Source organism: Fusarium mangiferae, assembly GCF_900044065.1.
Source record: "Fusarium mangiferae strain MRC7560 genome assembly, contig: FMAN_scaffold003, whole genome shotgun sequence".
In the NCBI taxonomy this organism is placed as follows: domain Eukaryota; kingdom Fungi; phylum Ascomycota; class Sordariomycetes; order Hypocreales; family Nectriaceae; genus Fusarium; species Fusarium mangiferae.
In genome coordinates, this window is record NW_024573923.1 from 87,543 (window position 1) to 113,718 (window position 26,176).

Sequence of the window (26,176 nt, forward strand, 5' to 3'; positions counted from 1 at the left end):
GGAGGGTGTATTAATACGATATCATCTCATCCGGGGCGATATCGTCGTGATTGGCCGCCGGAGGAGTCATATGGACTGCGGATGGCGTACTACCAACCTAGACTAGGCTCTTACACTGTATTACATTACGACTACGGGCCTTTGTCTCATCTTTGTTACTATGAGCAACAACAAGTACAGTGCTGCCTCGGCCTAGTCCTAGTCCTAGTTGTGTGACGTGACTCATATTGCATTGCTTGCTTGATCCGGGCACGTCTTACAAGGCCAGGCCAAGATAACCGAGGTGGCGCAGCGAATAAGACAAGGCCTTGGGGGGTTTTCCATTGTTGGGGAAGCCTTATCGACGAGGCACAGCGCGTGGTGAGGCGCATGATGGGTTTGATTGACAGGCAACGTCCGTGTGATGCGGTCCCGATTGGCTGGTGGATGTAGGACTCATGACGATAAGCAGAACGAAGAGGGTGTCGTCATCTTGGAGGTATAGAGTCGCTGTGGTTATAGTGCATTGATACCTAGAGCTGCCTAGAAGGAAGTGTATTCTACCAAGGTTCTTTTCTTGAATGAGTTGTGCCCGATGACCAAAACTGCATGGATCAAGACAGGGAATCACAGTCTGATGTTACTGGGCTAACTGGGTAGGGGCTCAATGCGGGTGACGACGAAAGTGTTTGATCGCCGTGGAGCTGTTTTCAGTCTTGTTGCTGCCGTAAAAACTGGGTAACCACCGATAACGATGAGATAGGATCACGGTGCAAGATAAGACGGTTTCTGTTGGAGGAGCTTGTTTATGGGGTGATAAGACATCCTCCCAATGAGGATATCCCGATAACACCCGGATGTTACGGCGGCTGGATGGACGAGCCGGAGGCTGTACTGGCACAACGTTCAATTACACTGTAACTCACTGTATGTCGACATTGCTCTCAAATCTTGTGATTGACTGCATTTCAGCTCTAGTCCAATATTGCATTTTCTCTAACCGCTATTACCCTTGATCAAGGCACACAAGGTGAATGTGCAACGCCCAAAGCAGACACTCACATAACCGTAGGGTAACACTCACCAACCCAACCCAGAGCAACCATCACTCACTCATCTGACTTAACATCCATTCCCTCAAGATACTTCCTCACATCAACCATCTCGATGCCCCTCTCCTCATTAACACTCCCACTCTTATCCCACGCAACCCCACGGCCCTGCGCAAACGTATCCCTATACTTGACCATCGTACTCGGCTCCCTCTCCATCTGCCTCTTCAACTCCTCCAGATCCCACACCTCCCGCTTGAACTTTGTAGCAAAATGCTCATCTAGTAGATCTGCCAGTTCGCCGTAGGATATAGTATCTCCCGCTGTGTACACAACCTGGTGCGATATACCCCGTGGATCGAGGACTATATCTGCTGTGACGCGCCCGATGTCAGTTGGTGTTGTGAGTGTGATTCTGTTGTCCCAGCTTCCGAGCGCTCTGACGATCTTATTCCCGAGATCAACGACCCCAAAGTCTGGGAGGAACAGAAAGCTCATGAACAGCCCAGTCGACACAATCGTCCAATCAACGTCCTTCTGGGCTCTCAATTTCTTCCGAACTTGTAACTGCTCATCGAACAAGTCCTGTGAACTTCCCTCCCCGATAATATCATAGTCCATCCCAAACTGCCATGGAAAGTATCTCTTAACGCCCGCTTTGAGCACAGCGTCTGAAAGCTTGAGCTGCGTTCCAGACGGTAAGCCCATGCCATTACACGAAACAACAACGTCGTATTTCTCAAAGATGGACGCTAGCTCTTCAACGCTTGCGTTGACGACATCAGCTGCTTCAAATCCTGCGTTGAGGGCACGAATGTGCTGTACTAGTTTCTTCTTCTCAGGGGCAGCAGAGTCAAGGGTTGCTTGGCGCAGAAGAACGGAATAGCGTTGACGCTTGGGGTGTGCAGTGAGGGCTTCCAGGATAGAGAGGCCTAGTTCCCCGGCGCCGAGGATGAGGATGTTTTGGGGCGTCATAGGTACTGGTATGGATGGATCGTTGAGACGATTGAGGGCTTGCAAGTTCTCGATGGAGAGTTCGAGGGGCGTTTCGGGCGTCATATTTAGAAGAAGCAGTAGTATTTTAGGCTATAGTTTAATTCTGCGCTGCATGATGATTACGTCGCGAATAGGACGAGAATGAGGCTGGATCTGCATCTTGGCGGAGCCTCAACGCGGGGTGAACGAATAGCCTTGGCGTTGGGGTGTAAGCAATTCCTCTATCTCCATGTTAAACTCCGACAACATGAGGTTATTCCGATTTTCTTATTGTATTTGTAAGAACAATAGGGTCCCATCATCAATAACTGCCAAGATCCTTGTTGGTCCACGATCCACATTGCTCACTCAATATCCGGCAGCTGAATAATCGAATTCCATCGACAAGCCATGTTTTCCGAGCCAGGGGCAAACATGACAAATGCGGAATGTCGACGGAGTTTATTTCATTTTTGAAATGCAAATACATACGAAAAAGGCCTGGTTGGCTTTTTATTAAACTCTGAGCTATACGGTAGTAAATGCAGGCACCGATTTACCCCAACAAGAACGCCCACGCTTCCCAATGCAGCAATCCAAAAAGCAATGATGATTTCTCGACTCTGGGAAAAATATAGTAGTCTAGCTAAGGCTGTTGTATGTAGTGAATGAGGGTCACGAAAAAACAGTGTTTCGATGAAATGGCCTTATGAACTGACTGTGAGTTTGTTGGCGAATCCAACACGCTGACCCTTGAGGTCGAAGACGACGAACTGCGCCTTGAGGAGGATGTCGCCCAGAATGGCGAAGCCAATACCGTCGGAGCTCTGAATGCCACCATAGCAGACGGTGGTGGTGAGACGGCCGTAGTTGATGTAGTTTCCGGGGACTTTGCCCCGGTAGCTGCCGAAGCCAAAGTAGAAGCTGGGGAGCTTCGCTGAGCAGGGGAACACCCAGACACCGTAGTCTTGGTCGACGTAAGCGCCCTTGACCTTTTTGTAGTAGAAGTTGACAAGGTAGCTGGGCAGAAGAAGGAGTGTGGTGCCGGTATCGACGATGGCCGAGTAGTTGTATTTGTGCCATGGTGCGCCCTGAGCAACACGGAAACCCTCAATGTTGAGCTGCCACCAAGGACTGTCCTTCTTGACCTTGGCGAACTGAATACTTCCGTAGTACTCGCTCTGGTCGATGTAGCCAAAGTTGTAGTTTCCAGCCTTGCCCTTCTGCAGATTGGCCGTAAAGACTGGAACTGCTAGATTGTCCTGCACGTTCTGGAAGTAGGTTTTTTGAGCTGTAGGCCGGACAGTGTTCAGGCTTGACATGGCCAGACCCATGATACCGTGTGAGAACTTGTCTGCAGCGATGCCATCCGAGACTTCAGTAGCAGACTCAACGGCCTGCTTGTTGACATACGTCTTTCCAACCTGGACCTTGTCGGTATAGACAATACCACTGGCACCAGTGCCATCGCCATATTTAATACTCCAAGTCTGACCGTTTAGTCTCTTGGAAGTTGACGACTTGTCTGGCTTGTAGAGAATATGACCAGCTTGGTCAGGTTGATATGTGTCTGTAGAAAACACCCAGCTGCGGCAATTAGCAATGCTCCTTTCTTGACAAAAGACAGGCAACTTACAGATCAGATGAGCCAGTATCAAAGTTTAGGTATGTTTGTTGAGCTGGAGTACCAATCTTGACAGGAACTACATACTGTGAATCGTAGTACTGAGGTGGTGTTGCTGAAGCAGTACCCTTCATTCCTGACAAGTGTTAGTCGTGTTCATTAGTCCGAGTGACAAGACTTACCAAGCTTATTGTTGATGAGCGCAGCCTCATGTTGAGCAATCTTCTTAAGCTTCGGGGGTAAAGGCTTATGGTATTTGTTGTATGCCGCGATGAGGGCAATCTCGGCATGAGGCTTCTTGTAACGCGTGTTGGTGAGTTGGTCCATCTTGACCTTCTCTCCGCCAGCCCTAGGCTTGAGATGAGCCGAGTCGGGGTCATTCTCATGATCGATAGCTCGACCTCGCAATGTCTTGCCAAGTTCCTCCTCTTCTTGTTCCTCAGGATCAATGTCCCGCTTTTGCAGGCCTTTAACTCCTTCAACCTCCGGATCAACAGCGTTGGGTGAAAAAGGATTCTTGACCTCATAGATATCTCCACGTGCCTTTAAAGCGTCGTTGTCGGATACATCCCTGGGTTTTATGTCCCGGTCCTGTAAACCCTTCACACCTTCAACCTCAGGGTCGACAGCATTAGGTGAGAAGGGATTCTTAACCTCGTACACGTCGCCACGTGCCGCGAGGGCTTGGTCTCCCTTGGGGTCTATTGCCCTTTTTTGCAGACCCTTTACTCCTTCAACCTCTGGATCAACGGCGTTGGGTGAGAATGGATTCTTCACCTCGTAGACATCACCACGGATTTCATGAGGAATACCCGTACTACAGCCGGCGAGGAGGAGAAAGGAAACCGTGCTGAATTTCATCGTGAATGATGGGTAGGGGAGAAATAGTTGTGATCGTGAGATGAAGATGTATCAGGAGAACGGGGGGCCGGACCTCATATTTCAAGACAATGGGAGTAGCAACCATGCATTGTAAGAGGCGGGCTGAGTGTTCCGGATCGAGGGCAAAGGCTATTATCCAGGCACTTCGAGATCCATAGCATGGCATTCTGGGCAAGCCTGGAGCTAAGTGAAGCCATGCTGGAGAGCTTAATGTGGAATGTGGCCCGTGAAGCGGATGGTTTTGGGTGGAATGCACCTGGATCGAGTATGGTGTGGCCTGGCATCTGCATTCCGGGGCCTTGGGACTAGACATTTTAGACCCTAGAATGAATGCCACGAGCATGGCAGAGCAGCCATGACCGAGACATTGCCCAACATGTCCGTTCTTGGTTCCTGGTACCTGCGTCTGATTTGTCCGCGTTTGTCGTAAAGGGTCCCCATCTTGACGTTGAAGGCGTGCGCCGCAATGACAATTGTCAGGCCTCAGGGGGCAAGAAAACACTGGACCTTATGATAGGGTGTCAAAATAAACTTGGTAAAGAGTCCCCCAAGTTTAGGCTAGATTTACCTAAGTATTTTCATCATTTAGGCTCAACGTCTTGAGTTTTCTTCCCTCCCCTAGTCAGGGTCTCATGTATGCGTGTGTATCGGCCAAGAGTATCGGCTTGAGACTGACAAAAACGATTGCTTTGACTTTATTTTGGTGCGATGATCGACGGACCTGGTGAACAAGCTGGGGCGGTTATGATGAAAGAACTCTTGATAGATCATTAGATCTACAACAATGTCGTTGTTTCTGTCTTGGTCCATTTGATTTAGTTAAGATGTCCAGTTCTGTTCAGGCATCTTCGTACATCTGTCGTAAATGGCGCCTAGGGTCATAGGATGACAGCAACATCTTGTGGTCCATCTTCTTCCCAGATCATGGACCGACGAGTCTTGGACAATAATCTCTCATCCGGGCCGTATCCCAAGGTGTCGGTTCCGTGGTTTCGTAAATTACCTCATCCTAGTGCCCACTAGAGATGGTCGTGGCTTGAGCTGTCGGAGAGCGGGAATGCACTGACTCGATCTGGTGATGTTAGCGGTGGTGTTGAGGTTTGAAACTTGCGACTCTGGGGGAAATGCTCCGAAGAGAGTAAAGTGGCAGCCATTGGTCAATGCTTCACAAAAGGCTCGGTCCCTTCCGCTTTGAGGCTCTTGACTTTTCAGTAGAGTTGGAGGTCCAATCAAGTCTCTCATACAAGTTTCTTCATTGAATTACTGTAAACAGATGCGTCGTCACGATTTCTAATTTTACACTCAACAGTCATAATCATGTCTGTGCTTTTCTGCTTTGGGTATAATAAAACTGAAGTGGCGATGGTCGTAGTCACTTACTCTCGTAGTCATCGTGCTTCTCTCTTTGCATATTAAATGATGACAAAGGCAGTGGAGGCTCAGTGTGAAGTCATCATCGATGGCTCATCTCATGACTCCTCCACTGAAAATTACCCCTCCATGACTCACCAAAATACAGTGGCATCTCCACTAACAGTCCCCCAGAAGAAGAAAAATCAGGCAGAAGGGAAATTGAGACGATCCAGATCAGCAATATGAGTAACAATGATTGATGCGCCTTGGGAAATATTCAGAAAAATCAGGCAAAGTTTCTATATAAATAATTCAATTTCAATTCCCAAATCTGCCAAGAATTATCTCAGAACGTTAAAGTGAACCCTGGTAGACACATGCACTGATAAGATAACGTTTTTTTGAACCCCGCGGTAACAAGGTTGCACAAAAATTCCACAACGCCTTCATCGAATTTGTTTTCGCCAACATAACCGACATATTTTGCAATCTCGCTAAATACCATTGCAAATTATCCATCATGGATCCCGCGGCAGGACCAGCTGCTCCTCACGAGCCTCCCTATCAATACACAGCAAACCAGGGCTACCAACAGACAGAAGAAATACCCCGCGAACTCCAGACCCAAAAAGACGACGGTGCTCTTCTCGAGCAAGAAGACGACAATGACTTTGACGATATTTTCGAGGAAGATTTCGATGATAATGAGTGGTCCGCTGATGCGGGCGACTTGACCAAGTCTTATAACCGTCAGCGCAATGCCGACGGCGCCGCTGCTCCTCGCTCGAACCAGCAGAAACCTACTGCGAATACCTTTGCCAGCGTCGACGATCAAGTATCCGCCCTCTCTAAACACGCCGCTAAGCTTCGTCTTGACACTGTCAAACAAGATGTCGAGAAGGACAAGGACAAGGCCGACCGCGCCACCAGCGAACAAGTCCTCGACCAGCGCACCCGCATGATTCTACTCCAGATGATCAACCGTGGCTTCGTTAGCGAAGTCCACGGTGCTATCAGTACCGGTAAAGAAGCCAACGTCTACGGTGCCGTCCTCCACGATGATCAAACCGGCGAGGCTACCCAGAGGGCTATCAAGGTCTACAAGACAGCCATTCTCAGCTTCAAGGACAGAGAGCGTTACATCACCGGTGAGCACCGTTTCAAGGGTGGCTTTGACAAGGGAAACAACAGAAAGATGGTTAAGCTTTGGGCGGAGAAGGAATTCCGCAACTTGCGAAGGATCTACACAGCTGGTATTCCCTGCCCAGAGCCCATCAGCCTCAAGCTTCACGTTCTCGTCATGGGCTTCCTCGGCGACCGCAAGGGCTGGGCGTATCCTCGCCTCCGTGACGCTACTCTGACGGGCGACGATGTCGATCAGCAGTGGTATAAGCTTTATGTCCAGCTGCTTGGCATCATGCGCCGAATTTATCAGGTCTGCCGTCTTGTGCACGCCGATCTGAGCGAGTACAACATTCTCTACCACAAGGAGAAGCTCTACATCATCGATGTGTCGCAGAGTGTGGAGCCTGATCATCCTCGCTCTCTTGAGTTCCTGCGTATGGATATCAAGAACGTGGGTGACTTCTTTAGGCGAAAGGGCGTTGATACGCTTGCTGACCGCGCTATCTTCAACTTCATCACTACCCCTGAGGGTCCTGTAGAGGAGCCAGAAATGGCCAAGGCGATCGAGACTCTGTACGAGACTCGCGCTGATACAAGTGAAGACCAGGCTGCTCAGATCGAGGTTGACAACGAGGTGTTCAGAAACCAGTACATTCCTCAGACATTAGAACAAGTCTACGATATTGAGAAGGATGCTCAGAAGGTGACACAAGGCGAAGGTAACGACCTTGTCTACAGTAATCTACTGGCAGACCAGGTCATCGCTCCCAAAAAGGATGGTGAAGATGGCGAGGAGGAACAAGGTTCTACATCCGACTCTGACGATGAAGGCGCATCTCTCTCGGGCGACTCAAACGACGAGGCCAACTTCGAAAAGGGTCCCCCCCGCGGCCGTCGCTTCGAGGACAAGGATGAGAAGAAGGTTTGTATCTCAACACCCATTCTGCTCGAGGAACTTCACTGACCAATAACTCTCCAGGCCCATAAACAAGCCGTCAAGGAAGCCAAGCGCGAGAAGCGCAAAGAGAAGATGCCCAAGCACCTAAAGAAGAAGATCGTCGCCACATCGTCCCGTCGCAAGAAATAGACCTGAACAGCTCACTCTTGGCGATTCCTTATTCGCTTTCTTCTCCCATTCCGGGCAAGGGACCGTTGCGTCGAGACGCAGGGTCAGGCCCCATTGCCCAAAGGAGGAATAACACGAAAAGCTTATATCAGATCCCCTTCCCCCCAGGCACTGCAATCGGATGATGAAGACATTGATTCGTCGCCCGGAGATGTCACCGCCGAGACGGTTTAGCATTCCCCCTTGGGGTCTGTGTAACCTCCGGTTCCTTTGGCTCCCGCGGCGATCTGAACGTTCCCTCCTTTCCGTGGGTCCGTTTTGAACGATCAAAGAGAGCTCTGACGATTTGTATTCTTTTTTGCCTCCTCCTTCCCGTGACGGAACGGAAAAGGGTTCCCAGCTCCGGATGAGGCTTGGCTGACCTCGGCTTTTGGGGGGTCTAAAAATAAAAGAGCACACCGGAAAAAAGAGTAATGACTTGAATATTATGTATGAAATGCCCTGGATTTATCGCTCAGCTGTGCTTTTTACAACTCAAATAAAAAAGTCAAACCGTTGACCCTCCCCCTTTTGACGCCATTACATGATAACGTACAATCTCAATCTGATCAAAAATATCTCAATTTTCTCCCGCCTGATGGGCTTATCTCCCGGTAAACAATACCGTGATAGGACTGGTTATGTTCAGAAGTAAAACTGCTGCTGGGGCTGGCCTGGAGGTGGCTGGGCTAGGAAGTCAAAGTTCAACGAGTCCATTCCCGTGTTCCACGGGTCCGGCGATTCTGTGGCGAGTTAGTTTCTCGGGGGTTGTTCAAAAGAGAAGTATGACAGATAGGAAGTGACATACCGCCCCAGATAGATTCGTAGAGGTCCATGGGAGCCATGTATTGCGTAGGATCGACATTCATGGCGTTCATGCTGTCGAGATTCAGGCTTCCGTTTGGCATCTGCTGACCGTATGCAAGACTAGACACACCTTTAGAAACGGACACTTCTGATGGAGGGGAAAAGAATACTAACCCTGGAAAGTCTTGGATCGAAGCTCCTCCGTTTTGCATCTCAGCCATGGCAAGCGCTGCGTCCTCCCTTGGGTCCGCGCTCTGGGAAACGTTGCGAAACATTGAATTGCCATTTCCGGGAAGTTGGCCTGGGTTTCCAAAGGGGTTAAGGGGCGTCCGGCTCCCGCTGCCGGCGGCAGAGGCGTCGCCCTCCTTCTTGAGATGTGACGGGACAATAGAGCCATGGTCGTAAATGTTCTTGAGGGCCGTGAGGGCGCGGTACAGTGGGCCGGAGAGCTCGATGTCCTTGTCGGTGGTCATGACATGCGGCTCGGGGGAGCTAACGTCTTTAGCAGCAGTGGCAGAGAGGGCAGCGATCAGATCCCCTTGTAACTGCCGAACCTCTGGATCGGTCTTTGTCTCACATAGTATGCCGAGGAGCAGAGCTGATGATAGGCCGTGGTACGTGAAGGCCCAGCTTCGGGTTGGGATGGAGGAGAGCTGGTGCATGGCGAGGAACATCCTGACGGTTTCGGTTAGGTTGTCTTTGCAGCGATCTGCTAGCGTCTTCCGCTGCTCAGGTTCGAATTCGCTGTCTTTTCGGAGTGCTGGACGACATGCGACGGAGATGACAAATGATGTGTGAAGGCGGATTGCATAGTGTTGCAGGCGGTCCAGGGCAGTCTTGCAAATTTCTTTGTTTCGTAATTGTGGTGCGGTGCGGCTTCGAAGGGTCTCTACGGCTTCGCAGTCGTCGATGATTTGAGAGTATGAAGCACTCATCATGTCGTCGGGGTTGAGACGACGAGAAATGATTTCCATGAGATGGTACATTGTTTCGAGGTATGAGTAGTTGCCGTTTGGTGTTGGCGCCATGACGGGGATCGGGCAGCAGGGGAAGTTGGTCATTGGAGATCTAACAGCGTTAAAGGTGAGCCATCAACTTGCGATACTCAGTACTCACCTGTCAAAGGAAAGCGACGTCAAGGTATCGTGCCACACAACGCTCCACCATAATCTTCTTCGTACCATTTCTTTCGATTGGGTGTTTGGCGGTGTACAGTCGCGGCTCTCGTTACGTGGTGTTCTGTGTAGACCGAGCGACTGGGCAAGACGACAGGTCAATCCCATCAGCGCCCATGATGCCTCAGCCTTCATATCATTCAAAAGAACGAAACACGTTAGAAGAAGAGCTTGGATGGAGTCAAAGGAAGGTCTGCGATGTGTCAGTCCAAGTCTGTCAAAGCTGACAAGTTGCATTACCGAAGAAGAAAGTTGCCCAGTCGGAGGAAATGAAATGATATCTGAATGAAGCGCTGAGAGTCTCGGGTGCGGATATGGTACGGCGACTCGTGATACTGTGATCCGACAGCCAAAACGGCGAAGAGTATTGCAAGCCATGATGCTGTGACGGGTTTGGTGGACTTGCTACCGCTTGTCGCATTTCGCGAACGATCTTCTAGGTAAGTCATGAGCTTGGCCTCGAGGTCATCAATGTCCATAACGAATCCCCAAAAAGGCTGAGGTATTTCCTTGTATGTGCGGAACAGCCTGAATGGCTCGTCAGCTTACGGTCTCGCCACAGCAATTGAGCAGGCGAACACTCACTTCATAACCTCGCGGTCGGAAGGCAATTCAGTTGATATATCCTGTGTCAATTTCTGAAGATGATGCGACGACATCAGCGGGAAGGGCGCCGATGTGTCCAAGCCGAGAATGGACCTCATGTCTTGTCGGATGTCAAGACCGTCACCTTTGTGAACGGGTGAAGACTGCTCCCGCAGTAGAGCAGGAATACTGTTCTGCCCAACGTAACGGTCTGCTGCAACTTCGGGTTCATCGATGCTTGCTATGTTGTTTATTAGTCGTATGAACAGTGGCATGACCCGGATGTTCGGACACTCACCAAGGGTGCGCGGCCAACTGTCCTGTCGCTCAACCTTGCGCACTCCCTCGTCGCGAGGAACCTCTGAGAATGAGAGTGTCCTTTTGCGACTGGCGATGCCTTGACTTGCTTCTGAAGGTGCACCAGAGCCCGATGGCTTTGAGGTTGATGAGCGGTTGGGCTTATAGGAACATAGTCTCGGATGCTCTCTCTTGACGCAGTTTTCACAAGGTTGTTTATTGTCGCACTTGACTTTTCTCTGACGACAGGGCCAACAGGCAGTACCTAACGTGATGATGAGCCATGGAATTCCCCAATTGAGGTTATTCACAACATGTCTTACCGTAGCGAACCTTGCGATGGGAATGTATGATTCGATTGGCCTCCTCTGGGGTCAGGTCATCAATGGCTACCCGCTCATCTGGACTAGGGTTCTCAGCCATGGTGAATCGGGGATATGGGCTCAGAGACGAGCCGTGGAGCCAAACAAAGGTAGCGATAGCTATTGCGATGTGATGTTATGATTGCAGATGAGGGTTTACGAATGCCGAACTCCGAGAGTCTCCCATGCGATAGCGATAAGAGAGCGGGCGAGGGAGGGGAAGGTTGCGGTGCTGACGTGCGGGGCCGGTTCGGCTTTCGAATTGGCTTTAGTTTAGGATCGGGCTGGTATTAATAAGGTAATAAAGAAGGGAAGAATGTACTTGGCGGCTGATCTTTTGACCTTTCGATTCTCTGTCTATTGTCTCTTGTCTCTATGGTTGGCTGTTGAGTGAGGTGGGCACGAGACCCGGTATGGGATCCGACATCCCGAAGCCACCGGTCGGATAAACTGAGGCCGTATTCCGCAGACAAGCCACAAACCAGTCGTCGCATGATGTCGTCTCTAGGGTAAAGAGACAAGAGACAACACGATTGAATCGTCAGTTGTCTATAATGTTCAGCTTCATTTTCATCATTATCAACAGTCCCTATTAGCCCTCAATCAATGTAGCCTCAGTTTACCATGAATCGCTCTTTCTCTCGCCTTTTTTTTGTCGTTTTGTCTTTCTGTTTCTCTTGCGTGGGGGCCTTCCATTCACTGCCTGTCTCAAGTCCCTTAACTTCTCTCCAACATCTGCGCTCGACCATGCTTCCCTGTCCAATCACCATATTTTTGTGATAACCAATTTGTTCTTGCATGATCCGGTATTGGACTCGACTTGGTTCACGAGGCTGTGTATTGATTTGCTGAATAGAGCTGTTTTGCTGCAACGAACAGCCGCCGTCTTTCAGGACCACAAGCTGTTGTAGCCGTTGAACGTTTTCGATAACGAGCCCAAGAACTCAAACGCTTATGAAGTATCGCGTTTGCCAAGGGGCACTTCAATCACAATTGTACGGCGGCTCTGGCTAGGCTGGCTGAGCTCATGCAGCGCAGCGCAAGCTGAGCGCATCTCCCGCCCTCAATTGTCGGGCGCTAATTTTACTGACTCTCTCTAGGCTCTGCTCTCATGCTCACATCACAGATCCCTCATTCACTCATTTGACTGTTTCAACCGTTTTGACTCTCATCCTTGGCTTCTGGCGCAGGTCGTCATGGCTAGTCAGCTCTCACTCAAGAAAGCAGAGCAAGCCAAAGAAGAACTCGACCGCACAGTTCGCTCCCTCAGCACTGATTTTCAACTTCAGCTGCATATCCCAGACCTAACGCTGTCGCCCAGTAAGCGCCGGCAACAGCATCGCAATGGAGATCAAGAGCGAAGCGAACACATCTACTTATGCGCATACCGTCTCAAGTTCCAGGACCCCAACCGTCTCGCGATATGTCTGACTCGCTTCCGTGAGCAGGCCGACGAGCATCTCAAGAATTGGATCCGGAAGCCCCGCGCGGACCCTGATACGACCCCGAGCAAATCATTTGGCCCACACCGTTCTCACACGCGCTTGACCACTGAGGAGCGGGCCGAGCTACAAGACTTTCTGCTACAGCTGCTCAAAGACGACAATATCGCGAATCGCCAGCGTTCCAAGCATTCGAAACGCAAGTCTGATGAATTCCCAGATCCTAGCTCCAAGAGATCTAGAAACTCTTTCGAGGGTTCTCCTGCGTGCGAAAGCATTGACAGTATCCCAGTTCGCTCTAGAGCTGTGGCCTCCAGTAGCCGTCTATCAACGGGACGGCCCGCTAGAGGCGCAGGTACACCGTCCTTCACTAATGGCGTAGTCAATTCCGCCACCAATTCATTTGCCAGCACTCAGCCATCGTCGTTCGGTATAAGGTCATTCAATTCCAGTAAAGATTCACTGGCTCCAACTGTTTTCACAAATGACTACGCGTCGAGTACTCAAGCAACTACTGTGACCAACACCTCTTTCAAAAGATCCCAGCATCCGTTTCAGGCTACTCAACCGTCCTTCCCTAGCAATGTGACGTCTTCAAAAGACATTCAGATTCCCTTTTCTCAAAGCATTCGACAATTTGCGTACCAGCCACCGAGCGAGGAAAATCGCAATGACATTGATCCCCCGAAACCGCCTTCGTTTCGGAGGTATGGGGATCGAACGCCCCCAGAGCCTGTCATCGATCTGACAGATGATGATGAGCCCGAGGAAGAGCCAAGGCTTCCAGTTCTGTCGATACCTCAGCCGATCAGAAGTCAGGTTGACTTGAAAAGAGCAGGCATGATTCGATCTAGCAGTCCTGCGACAGCCTACTCTAGCCTGCCAGAAATGAATGAGTTCGATACAATGCTGTTCGATGCTCCTATCTCTGATCCAGAAGTGCCTGAGTGTCCGCTGACAGATCGTCTTCGGAACATTTGGCCAAAGTTCCCCATTCCGGGGTTGAATCAGGCGCCTCTGATTATCCTGTGGGAGCTTACCCGTGCCGCGCTTCATTGTCGTGTGGATCTGTCTACCTGGGATCTCGAATATCAGCCCAATGATAGTTGGCATGATCGGACCAAGTTCCGAGGACAGCTCTTTAGACATCGACTCTTTGTGGGACATGGATTGCCTCCAGCTTGCGATCGTGCTGTCTGGGATGCAGCGTTTGGATCATTCGCCTCACACGACAAAGCCGTTGTTCTTGCTGCAGAATTTGTCTGTAATACAGAAGATACCGGGCAACTATACCGACTTAAACTTCAGCCTCCACGTCTTGAACTCGGGCATCGACTGGCTCGCCGCTTTGGTGCAGATCGCTTCTTGGAAGTCATCATGCCGTCGCCCACTTCTAGAGATGCTTCCGATGTGATCAAGCAAGACCCCCAAGGTGCAAATAAGATCATCAAATGGTTGACAGAAAGCTTCCATTACTTTGTCGGTCGATCATGGGCAGCTTTCTACACTCGTGAGGCCAAGAAGTCCATCAAGGATCCACGCCCTCCTCATAAGTCACTGACGATCATGCAAGAGCGCGTGTATTTCTTCGCAACTGACGGTATCAACTTTCGTGTTCCCATGAGCCAGTTTCCTCCTTTGGAAGAAGCGACCTCTCCGGGACACCGTACAAAGATGAGGCGCTGTGATCTCTTGAACTGGGCCATCAACATTGAGCAGAACTCGTCGCAACCGGTGCCCAAGCTCTTCTCACGACTTGCTCTCAGTGAGTTGTTTGACTGACCGTTTTGCATACTCTTAGCTAATATCCCAGTCCAGGCCTCAGTAAAACTGTTCCCACCATCGTCATTGAACCTCACCAATTTCGACATCGCGACACTATGTTAGGCTTCCACAAGTACATGACCAAGAAAGAGAAGAAAGAGCAAAAGGATATGGGCGATGGTATCGGTCGAATGTCTCGAAACCTTGCGCGCAGGATAGCAACGCACATGGGACTCTTGGAAACGCCATGTGCGTTCCAGGCTCGTATTGGCAGCGCGAAAGGGATGTGGATTGTCGACGTCGAAGACGATGGATTGGACAACGACGATTGGATCGAGACTTACCCCTCGCAGCGAAAATGGAACTGTGACTTTGAAGACGTTCACCACCGGACATTCGAGGTACGCGAGTGGTCCAGAGAGCTAAGGTCTGCTGCTCTCAATACACAATTCATCCCGGTTCTTGAGGCACAGGCACCTGTACCCCAGGAAATGCGCAACGTTATTGCTCGTCATCTCGCGAATGGCCTTCAAGAGGAGATCGGGGGTCAGCTCGCTGCCATGACCCATCCGACCAATCTTCGTGGTTTTACACATCGCGGCTTTGACCGAGCGACATTGGGAAACGTCCCATTCCTAGGCGCCCTACCAGAGCGAGAAGAAGACATTATCTCATACATGCTCGACGCTGGCTTCGACGCGACCAAGTGTCGGTTTCTGCGAGATATGGTATGGAAAACCCAGAAAAGACAGGCTGACCAGCTCAAAGAGAAAATGAACATCAAGATTCCTCGCTCGACTTACGCATTCATGACGGTGGACTTTACCGGTACTTTGGAAGAAGGCGAGGTACAGCTTGCTTTCTCCTCGAAATTCCAAGCAGACGGCGAATCAGACACACTGCTCGATGGGATCGACATCCTCGTAGCTCGAGCCCCTGCTCACTTTGTCAGCGACATTCAGAAAGTCAAAGCTGTATTCCGACCGAACCTGAAAAGACTCAAAGATGTCATTGTCTTCTCGTCGAAGGGCAAGTCTCCGCTGGCCGATTTGCTTTCTGGTGGCGACTACGACGGCGATTTGGCTTGGATCTGCTGGGACCCTGATATTGTCAATAACTTCAACAACGCGCCAAAACCAGTCGAGCCTGATCTCGTTGGACAAGGATATCTCCGAAAGTGCAACCCAAGTTTCGAGTCTATCTTGGATGCGGCGACCGATGTCGACAGTGCATGCGTAGATTTTCTTTGTACAGCGATATCGTTCAACATGCAACCTGGGTATCTAGGTATCGCAACCAAGTTTAAAGAAAAGCTGTGCTATCTCGAAAGAGGTGTCGACAGTGAGCGAGCTGTGGCTTTGAGCACATTAGTCGCTCTGCTAGTCGATCAAGCCAAACAAGGACTGTTGTTCACTCGTGAGGACTACGATCGACTGAAGCGCGACATGAACATGAAGGGCAAAGACCCAGAATATGAAAATGACAGGAGTTCTAGACGCAACTACGTCAACAGGGACGGTTCTATCCATATTCTTGATGAGCTCAAGTTCGTGGTGGCTGAAGACACAATCGCAGATGTGTTGAAGAGATTCTATGGTGCTCTCTTTGGGAAAGATGTTCCTGTACAAGCGTGGGACAAGGATTTGGCCCGTCTTTGGGACGACTTTGAAAGCCAGAAGAACGAATCGAAGATCATTGGCAGACTCATGACTGCGCTCCACGCGCAGGTTTCCGAAACCATTAAAGAGTGGAAGACGGCAATGTCGGGAGGGAGAATCGATTCCTCGCACAATGAATTTCCCACCAAAGTCAGAGAACTATATCAACAATGGTCCTCATATCAACCGCCCCAAGAGCTCCTGATGTCGAAGCAAGTTAAGCCCCTCCTCGACAAATGGAACGGCGATCCGTCCCTCAGCAAATGGGAGCTCCTTAAAGCATCTACCATGTTCAAACTCAGCTATAATGAAGCATACCTCATGCTCTGGCATCTCTCAGGTAAGCAGCTCGCATGGATGAAAGCTACAATGTCGCGCAGCACATCCGACGCAAGCGCGATCGCAGTGACGGCTGAGATGTGGAGTATTCTCAAACCTGATGGTAAGCGGATCGCTGCGCTAAATGCGAGACGGCAGATTGGGCATGATAATGGGAGTCTGGCGGCGCTGGAAGAGGTCATGGAGTATGATGAGACGGGGACGCAGATCGACGATGCCTAGAGGCGCATTGGATCGGATAGTTCGACGTTCTCGAATGCGGGGTCTTTTAGAAGCTGGAGCTCTTGACGTTGGATGCAGAATTGGGAGAGAGGTTGAGGCTTGACATATTGAGAACGCGAAGGCGTTGGATATGCGATGATGGCTTGGGCATCCTTCAGTTGGTGATCCTATGCAATCAAGGGTTTGTATTTGTGGAATTGAGTGATACCCTGGCGTTGTAGTTAATACACTGCGTTCTATTCAAGAAAAGCAGAAGAGCTGATCAGGTAGTCTTTACAAGGAACGAGCGTGCTGTGCCTTGTCTTGAGTAGCCTGTAATAGTATGTGATGGTGGGCGTCATGTCTGAGATCCAGGAACAAGGCCAAAGCGTTGCAGGCTGCAGGCACTACCGAAGATGGAACCGTAAAGGCATCCTTCGAAACTCCCCGTCCTTTATTCCCATCGCGTCAATGATACGAGAATAACAGGGTTTTCATCAGCTCACGCCAAGCACTGGCATGTTCTCCGTCTCCGTCGCGACGACCGATGATGAATTCAGCATCAGGGCGAGCTGCATTCATTACACAACGCACTCATTTGCGTATCCATATGAAACAAAGAATTGCAAACGACCTAAACAAACACACTCTTTGATCAAGCCGCTCGGACATCTCTTAAGCATAACGGAAATTCCCACCTTAAAATCACAGGCAAGATTAAGATAGGTTGGGCGCTCGGCAGGTCGGCATTTAGACAAGCCACTAGCGGCTCTTGGTCTTCAGCTCTCCAGGCCCTGTAGCTACAGGGAGCTTGCCGCTGATCGTAGACATGATTGGTGCAGCACAGGGATCTAAGCCGTTCTGCGTTACAGCTCTGGCGCCTCAATGAGGTCATTGAGTCTGAGCCAAGCTCGTTGTGTGATGTCTTTGATTCTTGGGCAATCTTGGAGGGACCCGCTTGGACTGGACTGTGTGTGATCATGATCTTTTTTTGGTGTGCCCTCCCTTTTTGACTTTTTGTGTTTACTCTTGACTTCTTCATCATCAGAATCGATTGAATTATCAATCGTGGTTGAATCAATCATCGAGCGCGGTTGATTTTTCGTATCGCGATTCGGTACTTGGTATCCCTGCGCTGATCACGACTCCATCGCGATATCCTCCATTAGATCACGGCGACAATCAATTCGTCCAAGCTCATCGCAAACTCATCAAGACATCTCCATCAGAAGCAGCGACAATGGGCGAAGCCGACAATTACTACAATCCGAACCAACAGCCGCCGTACGGCTACTCCAACGGCGGCGGCTATCAACAACAATACCAACCTCAACCTCCCCCCGCGACACACCAGCAACAATATCAACAGCCTCCTCCCCAGCAGCCCTACCAACAAGCTGCCCCTCAGAATGGCAACGGCTACATGCCCGCCCAAGGCTACGGCGGCAACGAGAAGGCCTCGTTCGAAGAGCAGTTCAAGATTCCCAAGCCAAAGTGGAACGATCTCTGGGCTGGCATCCTCTTCATCCTATTCATGGCCGGCTACGTCGTCGTTTCTGGCATTGCGCTTCAGGGATACGCTGCTAATAAGGGCAACGCTGGATCGGGGATTTACGGCAACAGGAATGACTTTTCGCTGAACACCAGCACCGTTATCTTGTTCATGTTTGTGCTCGCTGTTGCGTTTGTCCTCTCGTATGCGTACGTTTGGATGGCGCGGTTGTTTCCGAAGCAGTTCATCTGGGTCACTGGCATTCTCAATGTCTGCTGGGCGCTTGGAACTGCTATCTTTTACCTCTGGCGCAGGTACTGGTCCGCTGGAATTGTGTTCCTCATATTTGGACTTTTCATGGCCTTCTGTTTCTGGACATGGATTTCGCGAATCCCCTTCTCGGCGCTGATGCTTCGAACTACCATCGACGTTAGCAAGAAGTATGGCCATGTCTACCTCACCAGTCTAATTGGAGGCATCATCGCCACGGCCATGTCTGCTTGGTTCTCGATCACTCTTGTCGCAATCTACATCAAGTACCAGCCTGCGAACGATAACCCCTCTTGCTCTGATGGCGGCTGCGGTAAAGGCAAGGTCATCGGTCTCATCGTCTTCATCACGTTTACCATGTACTGGTTCTCCGAGTGGCTCAAGAACACCATCCACACCACGATTGCCGGCGTCTACGGCTCTTGGTACTTCAACCCCCACAACTTCCCCAAGGACGCCACTCGCGCTTCAGCCAAGAGAGCCTTGACGTACAGCTTCGGTTCAATCGCTTTGGGTAGCTTGTTGGTCGCCATTATCCAGTTCGTCCGTCAGATCTGCACCGCTGCTCGTAACCAGGAGGCTGCGGATGGCAGTATGTTGGGATACGCTCTGTTCTGTTGCATTGGCTGCCTTCTTGGTATTTTGGAGTGGGCTGTTGAGTTCATCAACAGATATGCTTTCTGCCACATTGCGCTTTACGGCAAGGCTTACTTTGCGGCTGCCAAGGATACATGGAAGATGATCAAGGACCGCGGAATTGACGCTCTGATCAATGTAAGTATTATGGCCTTTGTCTTAAAGTGCACCGCTAACCTATCTAGGACTGCCTCATCGGACCCGTCCTTTCGTTCGGCGCCCTCTTCATCGCATACGCTTGCGGTCTCCTGGCCTACCTGTACCTCTACTTCACCGACCCCCCTTACAACAGCGACGGTCAATACACAGCAGTCGTCATGGCGTTCTCATTCCTTATTGGCTTCCAAATCGCCAACATCTTCACCACCCCGATTTCGAGCGGTGTCGAGACAATCTTTGTTGCTGCCGGTTGGGATCCTCAGGTCATGTGGCGCGACCACCCCGAGCTTTACCAGGAGATGTGTAGAGTGTACCCCAAGGTTCAGCAGGTCATTCACGACCGGTAAGCTGGCCACGCTTCTTGAGATCATCATAACTTTGCCTCAAGTAAGCCAAAGCGGCCTAATGCTTTAGCTGAAATGGCGAAGACATTTGATGAATGATAACATGAAAAGCATAAGCTTGGGCCTCAGGACTGGGGAGCCCTCGCGATTGACTGATTGGCTGGCTGATTGTCTTGAATGATACCATAGAAGGATACTGGAGGATTCATTGTGTGTAGTGCACGATGGAAATTGTGTTTTGTTTCATGCCACTGTTTTGCACCAAGGAGAAGAATATTTGATGCTACGGAATAATAAATAATTACTCTTTCTTTACCTTGAATGCTGCCACTGGTTCTTTAAATCGACAGGCGATATTGATTGAGCGGCAGCAATCTGCAAGGGCATAGCTAAGGTGTAAACCGATCATCACGCAGACTTGAGCTACCCGTTGTGAGGGGCTAAAATTGCAGTGAAGGTAAGTGAGATTCAGACAAAGGCTAACCACCAATTATGCTGCGCTCTCTCGCTCGAGCATGGATACAAGGTCCTTTTGAATCTCACATCAAACAACCAACAATAAAATGCCAAGAATAGACCATCAAGCATAGAGCCTATCGGACCTGCGCCCGTAACTCAGTCAGTTCATGCAGGCCCTCGCGGGAAGATCTCCCGGATCTTATTTCCCTATCACGATCCTGGCTAGGTCCAGGCCGAAGCGTTAGTATTACACAACTCGATCGCCAAACAATTTGTCAGGTAAACTGTGGTGAGACGACGGGGGGAGGGAAGCGAGATTGTCGAATGATGGGGATAACGCGGAGGGAAGAGACGGGTATCCAGTGGTGGAATGTTTTGTCATCCGAGTGGATGTTGCCAATGGCCAACTATACTGTGTTTTGGGGGTTAGAATATCTCGAGCCGTTATGTGAACTGGGGATTGAGGGTTGATATCCGATTGAAGCATCACAACCACTCCCATCACATCGGAACGCCTCATGACTCAACTGACAGTCTCGGCCCGTAAACGGTGATGGCATCTTGCGGAGACAGTACATAATGAAAACACCCAAAGCCCAGGTTCTCCTCAATCCCCGTTTGACGCCACGAATGCTTATTTCGTGCATCACGTAACCGTATCAAAATCACTCGGCTAGATCCATTATTTCGTCTCCAGTATCAGTGAGTCTAGCAGGCTTTATCGACGGTCGGTGCTCTCCGATAATGGAGAGTGATTCACATACGGATACTAACAAACAGTCACGTCGGAGATGCGAGGTTGTCGTCGGCAGAAAGAGCCGCATATCCTTGTACGAAATGGCCCGATAGTTTAAAAGCTGACCAGCTGCAAGAGAGCATGGGAGGGTTGCCTTGTCAGACCACGAGCTGCTGCATGTTACCTTAACTTAAGCCACCCGATCCAAAGCTTCGATTTGTTCCATGCAGAATGTCAAGCCACCTGAAATTTTCTCTTTTTTCCTGGCTTCAAGCGCGCTCATTGGCTACTGTGCGTGGTTTTGCAGCGGACAGCCCGTGGCAAGGATTTTTCCATCAGTGGCGCGTGTGAGAAAAATTGTGAACCCCTGGCCCTTGAGAACTTTTCACTGAGAAGCTAGAATGCTTTTAGCGTGGCGGCTCGGGAAACCTAACTCAATCGGTAACGAGCCGGAAACTACAGAATTACAAAACATCTCGCGATATTTCACACTCAACGTGATTAACCCAGTAACACGGAGGGCTCCTGTACTGTTTGTGTATGTAAAATATGATGTGTATTATGTAGTTGTTGTGTATAGTGTGATTCATTCGGAATAGGAAGCTGGGGAAATCGGGTAATTGGAACAAGTGTTGTGCTGTGGTGATCACTGAGATCGCTCATACCGAGAGGCAAATACTCGAGAGAAAATCTCGCTGGATGTAGATGGATTACATCCACTCACACAGACCAATTCTTACAGCACCAAGCAAGACCAAGGTTTCTGGTCTGGTCTGGTCTGGTCCGATATCGAAAATTTTCGTAATGGGCCCATTCATTCCCGATTGATATACCCATCCCCGTTGACATTTCATTTTTTTACATAACAGAGTCATTGCCAGCCCACTTGGTCTCGGTCTCTCTCTACTCATCTCATCTTACCACTCGGGCTCGTCTCTTCTCCCTTCTTTCAAGCGAGTCATCCTGTCTTCTCCTCGTTAACTGTGTGTGTTGCATTATCGACAACTTCATTACAAGACAGTGATACAGCCATCATGCTCATGGATTCTTCCTCAGCGGACGAAAAGTCCCCTCGTGTTAGCAACGAGAAGAAAACCCCCTCCAAGGAAGATGTCGAGACCGGCGAGGCTGGCCTCGACAGGGCCATGAGCTCGCGTCACCTGCAGTTCATCGCCATCGGCGGCACCATTGGAACAGGTCTCTTCCTCGGTGTAGGCCCTGCCCTCGTCAAGGCTGGCCCCGTGTCGCTCCTCGTCGCATTCGCCTTCATGGGCTCCGTCGTCTACTCCGTCATGGTCAGCCTGGGCGAGATGGCTGCCTACATCCCCATCACTGGCTCCTTCACCTCGTACGCCGCTCGCTTCGTCGATCCCACGCTGGGCTTCGCCATGGGCTGGCTGTACTGGTTTAGCTGGTCTATCACTTTTGCGCTGGAGCTCGTCGCCGCGGGAATTATTATCCAGTATTGGGATTCGGATCTTAGCATCGCTATCTGGATTAGTGTTTTCTGGGCCTTGTTTACTGCGTTGAACTTTGTCCCCGTGAGGATCTTTGGAGAGATTGAGATGTGGTTCTCCATGATCAAGGTTGTTACTATCATTGGCTTCATCATCTTCTCCATCTGTGTAAACGCTGGTGTTGGCGAGGAGGGCTACATTGGTTTCAAGTACTGGAAGGATCCCGGCGTCACAAACACCTACATGGACATTGACGGCGCCACCGGCCGCTTCGTCGGTTTCTGGGCTGTCCTCGTCACTGCTGGTTTCTCCTACCAGGGCACTGAGCTGGTCGGTGTCGGCGCCGGTGAGACTGCCAACCCCCGCAAGGCCATTCCCCAGGCTATCCGCTGGACTTTCTGGGGAATCTTCAGCTTGTTCATGGCGACCGTTTTCTTTGTCGGAATCAATGTCCCCTTCAACGACCCCCGACTTGACTCTGGTGCACAGGATGCTTCTGCTTCACCTCTCGTGGTCGTCGCCACTCGCGCTGGTGTCAAGGTTCTTCCTGACATCATCAACGCCGTTCTCCTCTCTGCCATTCTCACAGCTGCCAACTCAAACGTCTACTCTAGTAGCCGTATCATGGTCGCGCTTGCTGAGGATGGTCTTGCGCCCGCTTTCATGAAGCGTACCAACAAGTATGGAACTCCCTACTTTGCCGTGGCTTCATGCTCCGTCATGGGTCTTATCGCCTACATCAACCTTTCGTCCAGCGGAGCCGAGGTGTTCAACTGGCTTCTCAACGTCAGTTCCACCTCGTGCTTCATCACCTGGGTCCTGATCAACGTCTGCCACATCCGCTTCCAGAAGATCATGCGTGTGCAGGGAATTCCCCGCTCTGAGCTTCCCTACCTCGCTCCTCTCCAGCCTTACCTCTCCTACTACGGTGCTTTCTTCGTGGGCTTGATCACCATCACTTGTGGTTTCACCGCCTTCATCGATTGGAGCGTAGCCGATTTCTTCTCCAACTATATCAGCTTGATGCTTTTCGCCGCGTTGTATGTTGGCCACAAGCTCATCTGCCGAACCAAGGTTGTTCCTCTGGCTGAGGTCGATCTGAGCAAGGGACGAGAGGAAATGTAAACGAGTTTCGATTCGGAGTTTTGGGTGTTGGAAAAGTAGCAAAAGTTTTGTGTCCTTTTTTGGCGTATAGCAGTTAATAGTTGTAATGAGAGATATGATACCCTGAATACTCGAGTCTCGTCTGTGAAATCGAATGTATAGCACTGTAGTATCGATGATCTGAAGTCAGGGGAAGGATAATAGGATAAAACGGACATCAAAGGTCAGGGGGGGCATCGATGGCTTTATTGTCGAAGCATGAATTTATTTTACGTCAAGCGGTGGCATGAGACCACGGAGTGGCACTCTTTTTTCGGTAAAAGCATCAAATTATTTGGTAATTTTTTATTAGCAGCATGTCAAGACATGGCAAAGGGCGTTGCGTGTTGACACGATGGGACCCAGTTGACAATGACAAGACATGGTAAAGGGCGTTGTCAAGGCGGGTCCCTCTATCTTATCGTTTGACAAGCTTTGGTGGGACCGGATAAAGTGATGGAGAAAATCATGCTATTTTATTTATAGGATGTATTAAATGGAATTCCGTTTGTTATGGTTATTTATTAACGGTTCAATCGTGGTGTCGCCGTTTTTCTGTGGTCTCGTGGCTGAAGTTTCAGATTGCTGATCTTGAACACTGAGATAGCCAACCAGATGATGAAGAAAATCTTGACCTACGCCTATTGTAGTGGAGGAAAGAAAACAAGAGAATAAATGATTTAGGTAATTTTACTTAAATTTAGACCAAGTTTAGCATACCTTTTGCCCAGATTTCATTTAATATCCCATCTTGAGGCTGATGTTCTCTTGCTCCCCGAGCCCATTCAACGCTCATTCTACCTCAAAGAGCCTTAACTACTTGTACTGTCCACTGCTCAATCTTGGTTCATATCTTGATTTTGCCTGGGAATCGCGCACACTGAACAGCATTCCTATGGGTCTTGATCGATCCGCTCCGGCGACGATTTTATCTCCCCGAGGACAAACCATTGACTGCAGATCAAATGCTGTGCGGTTCAGCGGATGCGATTGGCTTGGCGGCTCTAGGCGAGCAAAGTTGCTGACGTTCTTCGTGCCAAGCCTCGCCTTAAGCTTCTTTTGATGTTGCGCATCCAAGATGGAGATGGAGATGGAGATGGAGGCCACCCCACGCTACAACCCACCTCTCCAGTCGTCGTTCAGCTTTTCTATCGATTACCTCAATATCAAGAATACGACTAATAACTGTTCTTCTTGAAGAAACTCGTAGCAGTGAGCGCATGTCTTACGCGTCCGATTCACCGCCAAACCTCAAACTCTCTCATCATTTGACTCTTCCAGGGCAAGAAAATCCAAGTTGCATCCCGTGCCTCAAACAAGCTCATCCCAAACACCCTGATTCGCTGGTCCTCCAAGAAAATAGACTCCCCGAGCGTCATGCACGAGTATGAAAGCGGTAATGCTCGACAAATAGTGGCGATGGTCCGACCCCTCTGCTTCGGGTCGTCGGCGCCAATCAGGGCTGCGCACGACGGGGAGAATCGCGATGTGACAGGCTTCTGAGGGTAAAGTACTCCGGTTCTTGGGGGTCTGGAGTTGGAAAAGTTGGCAAGAGGAGGGTGGTGACACGTTGGCAGCTCGGTCAGATAATAGGACAAGAGGCGATATTGGTGATAGGTGACGATATCAGTGGAGGGAAAACGGGGAGAACAGTTCTGCCCTGCGAGATCCGAACCGTCAACGTGCTAATTTGGTGCGTCTCGTGTGACGAGTAGCTTGAATAGTACGAACTCTCGAATAATCCCGCAGTTGATATGCGTGTGACTTGCTTCTGGAGAAAAAAGATCCAGGTCGAGGTGCTGGGATTAACACATTGTGCATAACCATGCTGCACTGACATGAAGTATCACGCATGACTACAGACTGTTCACCCCATTTCTTCAGCAATATTTTATCAAATCGAGTCCGTAACGGAAATATAAACTCTGTACCAATTGGCCAAGTTGATGTTGAACATACCTTCTAGTGATGGGAGAGAAACGAATTGAAGATTACCCTGTAACGTCGCTAGGGGAGTTCCGATTGGCGCTACAACATAGAAGCAGGGGTGCTGTGAAGAATGTTTCTAGCACGTGAAAGTGGCCCAAATGTTTGGTTTCGTTGAGAAGTCCCCTGTTTCTCCCCTACAGGGGATAAAACCGCTTAAACATTATGTTTCAGCGATTGAACATCGCAATATCAACAGGACCATGAATTGAAAGAGAATACGAGAGAACCAAAGACATGCTTCTACCCCCTCCATCGATACCTTCTCCAGGACACGATGGAGTCCCCCCTCCCCCTCCAGGTCCCAAAATTGGCGGGCAGCTAGGCCTGAAATGTCTTTAGGGCAGTCCAATCATGGCCTACGTGGGGGGGCATGTCAATTGGCACCCGCCCTGACATTCAGCGATTGAGGCGCTGGTACTACGCATTGTGAATAAAATGTCAACTACTCCTTGCTTCCAAGTGGCTTCTTTTTTAAAAACCTAGCGACTTGGTGATACTTCTGTATCTTTATTCTTTATTCTTATCTTCAATTGACCTTGACCGGTGTTGTAGCACGACAGCTGGGTGTTATCTTTGCTGGTCTTTTTCAACCCCACAAACACTGGGATATGGCAGCTTGAAAAGTGTCGACTGTTACAAGAGTGAGAGTAAGAGATAGGAATGACACCTCGCTTGGGGATCACAGACTAACATTACCGAGCCCCCAGAAAAGGATATCATCTACTCCGTACTATACGAACTGTAGTGTACGTACGTGGGCGGCCAA

General features: G+C 50.0%; 7 protein-coding genes across 7 annotated transcripts; 4 read left to right on the forward strand and 3 right to left on the reverse strand.

Moving 5' to 3' along the window:
* Positions 1 to 1,088: 1,088 nt before the first annotated feature.
* FMAN_05069 (uncharacterized protein) lies at positions 1,089 to 2,090 on the reverse strand (the record flags this gene model as incomplete). The annotated part of the gene is made up of 1 exon (XM_041828147.1): positions 1,089 to 2,090. One exon carries the CDS (start codon positions 2,088 to 2,090, stop codon positions 1,089 to 1,091), a length of 1,002 nt encoding a protein of 333 aa, XP_041679039.1.
* A 623-nt stretch (positions 2,091 to 2,713) lies between these two features.
* On the reverse strand, positions 2,714 to 4,491 carry FMAN_05068 (putative aspartic proteinase precursor; the record flags this gene model as incomplete). Its single annotated transcript, XM_041828148.1, has 3 exons — positions 2,714 to 3,593; positions 3,643 to 3,766; positions 3,813 to 4,491. 3 exons carry the CDS (start codon positions 4,489 to 4,491, stop codon positions 2,714 to 2,716), a joined length of 1,683 nt encoding a protein of 560 aa, XP_041679040.1.
* Positions 4,492 to 6,385: 1,894 nt separating this feature from the next.
* On the forward strand, positions 6,386 to 8,077 carry FMAN_05067 (putative extragenic suppressor of the bimD6 mutation; the record flags this gene model as incomplete). The annotated part of the gene is made up of 2 exons (XM_041828149.1): positions 6,386 to 7,912; positions 7,970 to 8,077. 2 exons carry the CDS (start codon positions 6,386 to 6,388, stop codon positions 8,075 to 8,077), a joined length of 1,635 nt encoding a protein of 544 aa, XP_041679041.1.
* A 663-nt stretch (positions 8,078 to 8,740) lies between these two features.
* Positions 8,741 to 11,382, reverse strand: FMAN_05066 (uncharacterized protein; the record flags this gene model as incomplete). Its single annotated transcript, XM_041828150.1, has 8 exons — positions 8,741 to 8,838; positions 8,904 to 9,022; positions 9,077 to 9,970; positions 10,019 to 10,270; positions 10,318 to 10,605; positions 10,663 to 10,903; positions 10,961 to 11,224; positions 11,283 to 11,382. 8 exons carry the CDS (start codon positions 11,380 to 11,382, stop codon positions 8,741 to 8,743), a joined length of 2,256 nt encoding a protein of 751 aa, XP_041679042.1.
* Positions 11,383 to 12,517: 1,135 nt separating this feature from the next.
* On the forward strand, positions 12,518 to 16,746 carry FMAN_05065 (uncharacterized protein; the record flags this gene model as incomplete). The annotated part of the gene is made up of 2 exons (XM_041828151.1): positions 12,518 to 14,528; positions 14,582 to 16,746. 2 exons carry the CDS (start codon positions 12,518 to 12,520, stop codon positions 16,744 to 16,746), a joined length of 4,176 nt encoding a protein of 1,391 aa, XP_041679043.1.
* Positions 16,747 to 17,965: 1,219 nt separating this feature from the next.
* On the forward strand, positions 17,966 to 19,629 carry FMAN_05064 (uncharacterized protein; the record flags this gene model as incomplete). Its single annotated transcript, XM_041828152.1, has 2 exons — positions 17,966 to 19,261; positions 19,309 to 19,629. The coding sequence occupies 2 exons, from the start codon at positions 17,966 to 17,968 to the stop codon at positions 19,627 to 19,629; spliced, it is 1,617 nt and encodes a 538-aa protein (XP_041679044.1).
* A 2,226-nt stretch (positions 19,630 to 21,855) lies between these two features.
* Positions 21,856 to 23,403, forward strand: FMAN_05063 (putative lysine permease; the record flags this gene model as incomplete). Its single annotated transcript, XM_041828154.1, has 1 exon — positions 21,856 to 23,403. One exon carries the CDS (start codon positions 21,856 to 21,858, stop codon positions 23,401 to 23,403), a length of 1,548 nt encoding a protein of 515 aa, XP_041679045.1.
* Between the last annotated feature and the right edge of the window lie 2,773 nt (positions 23,404 to 26,176).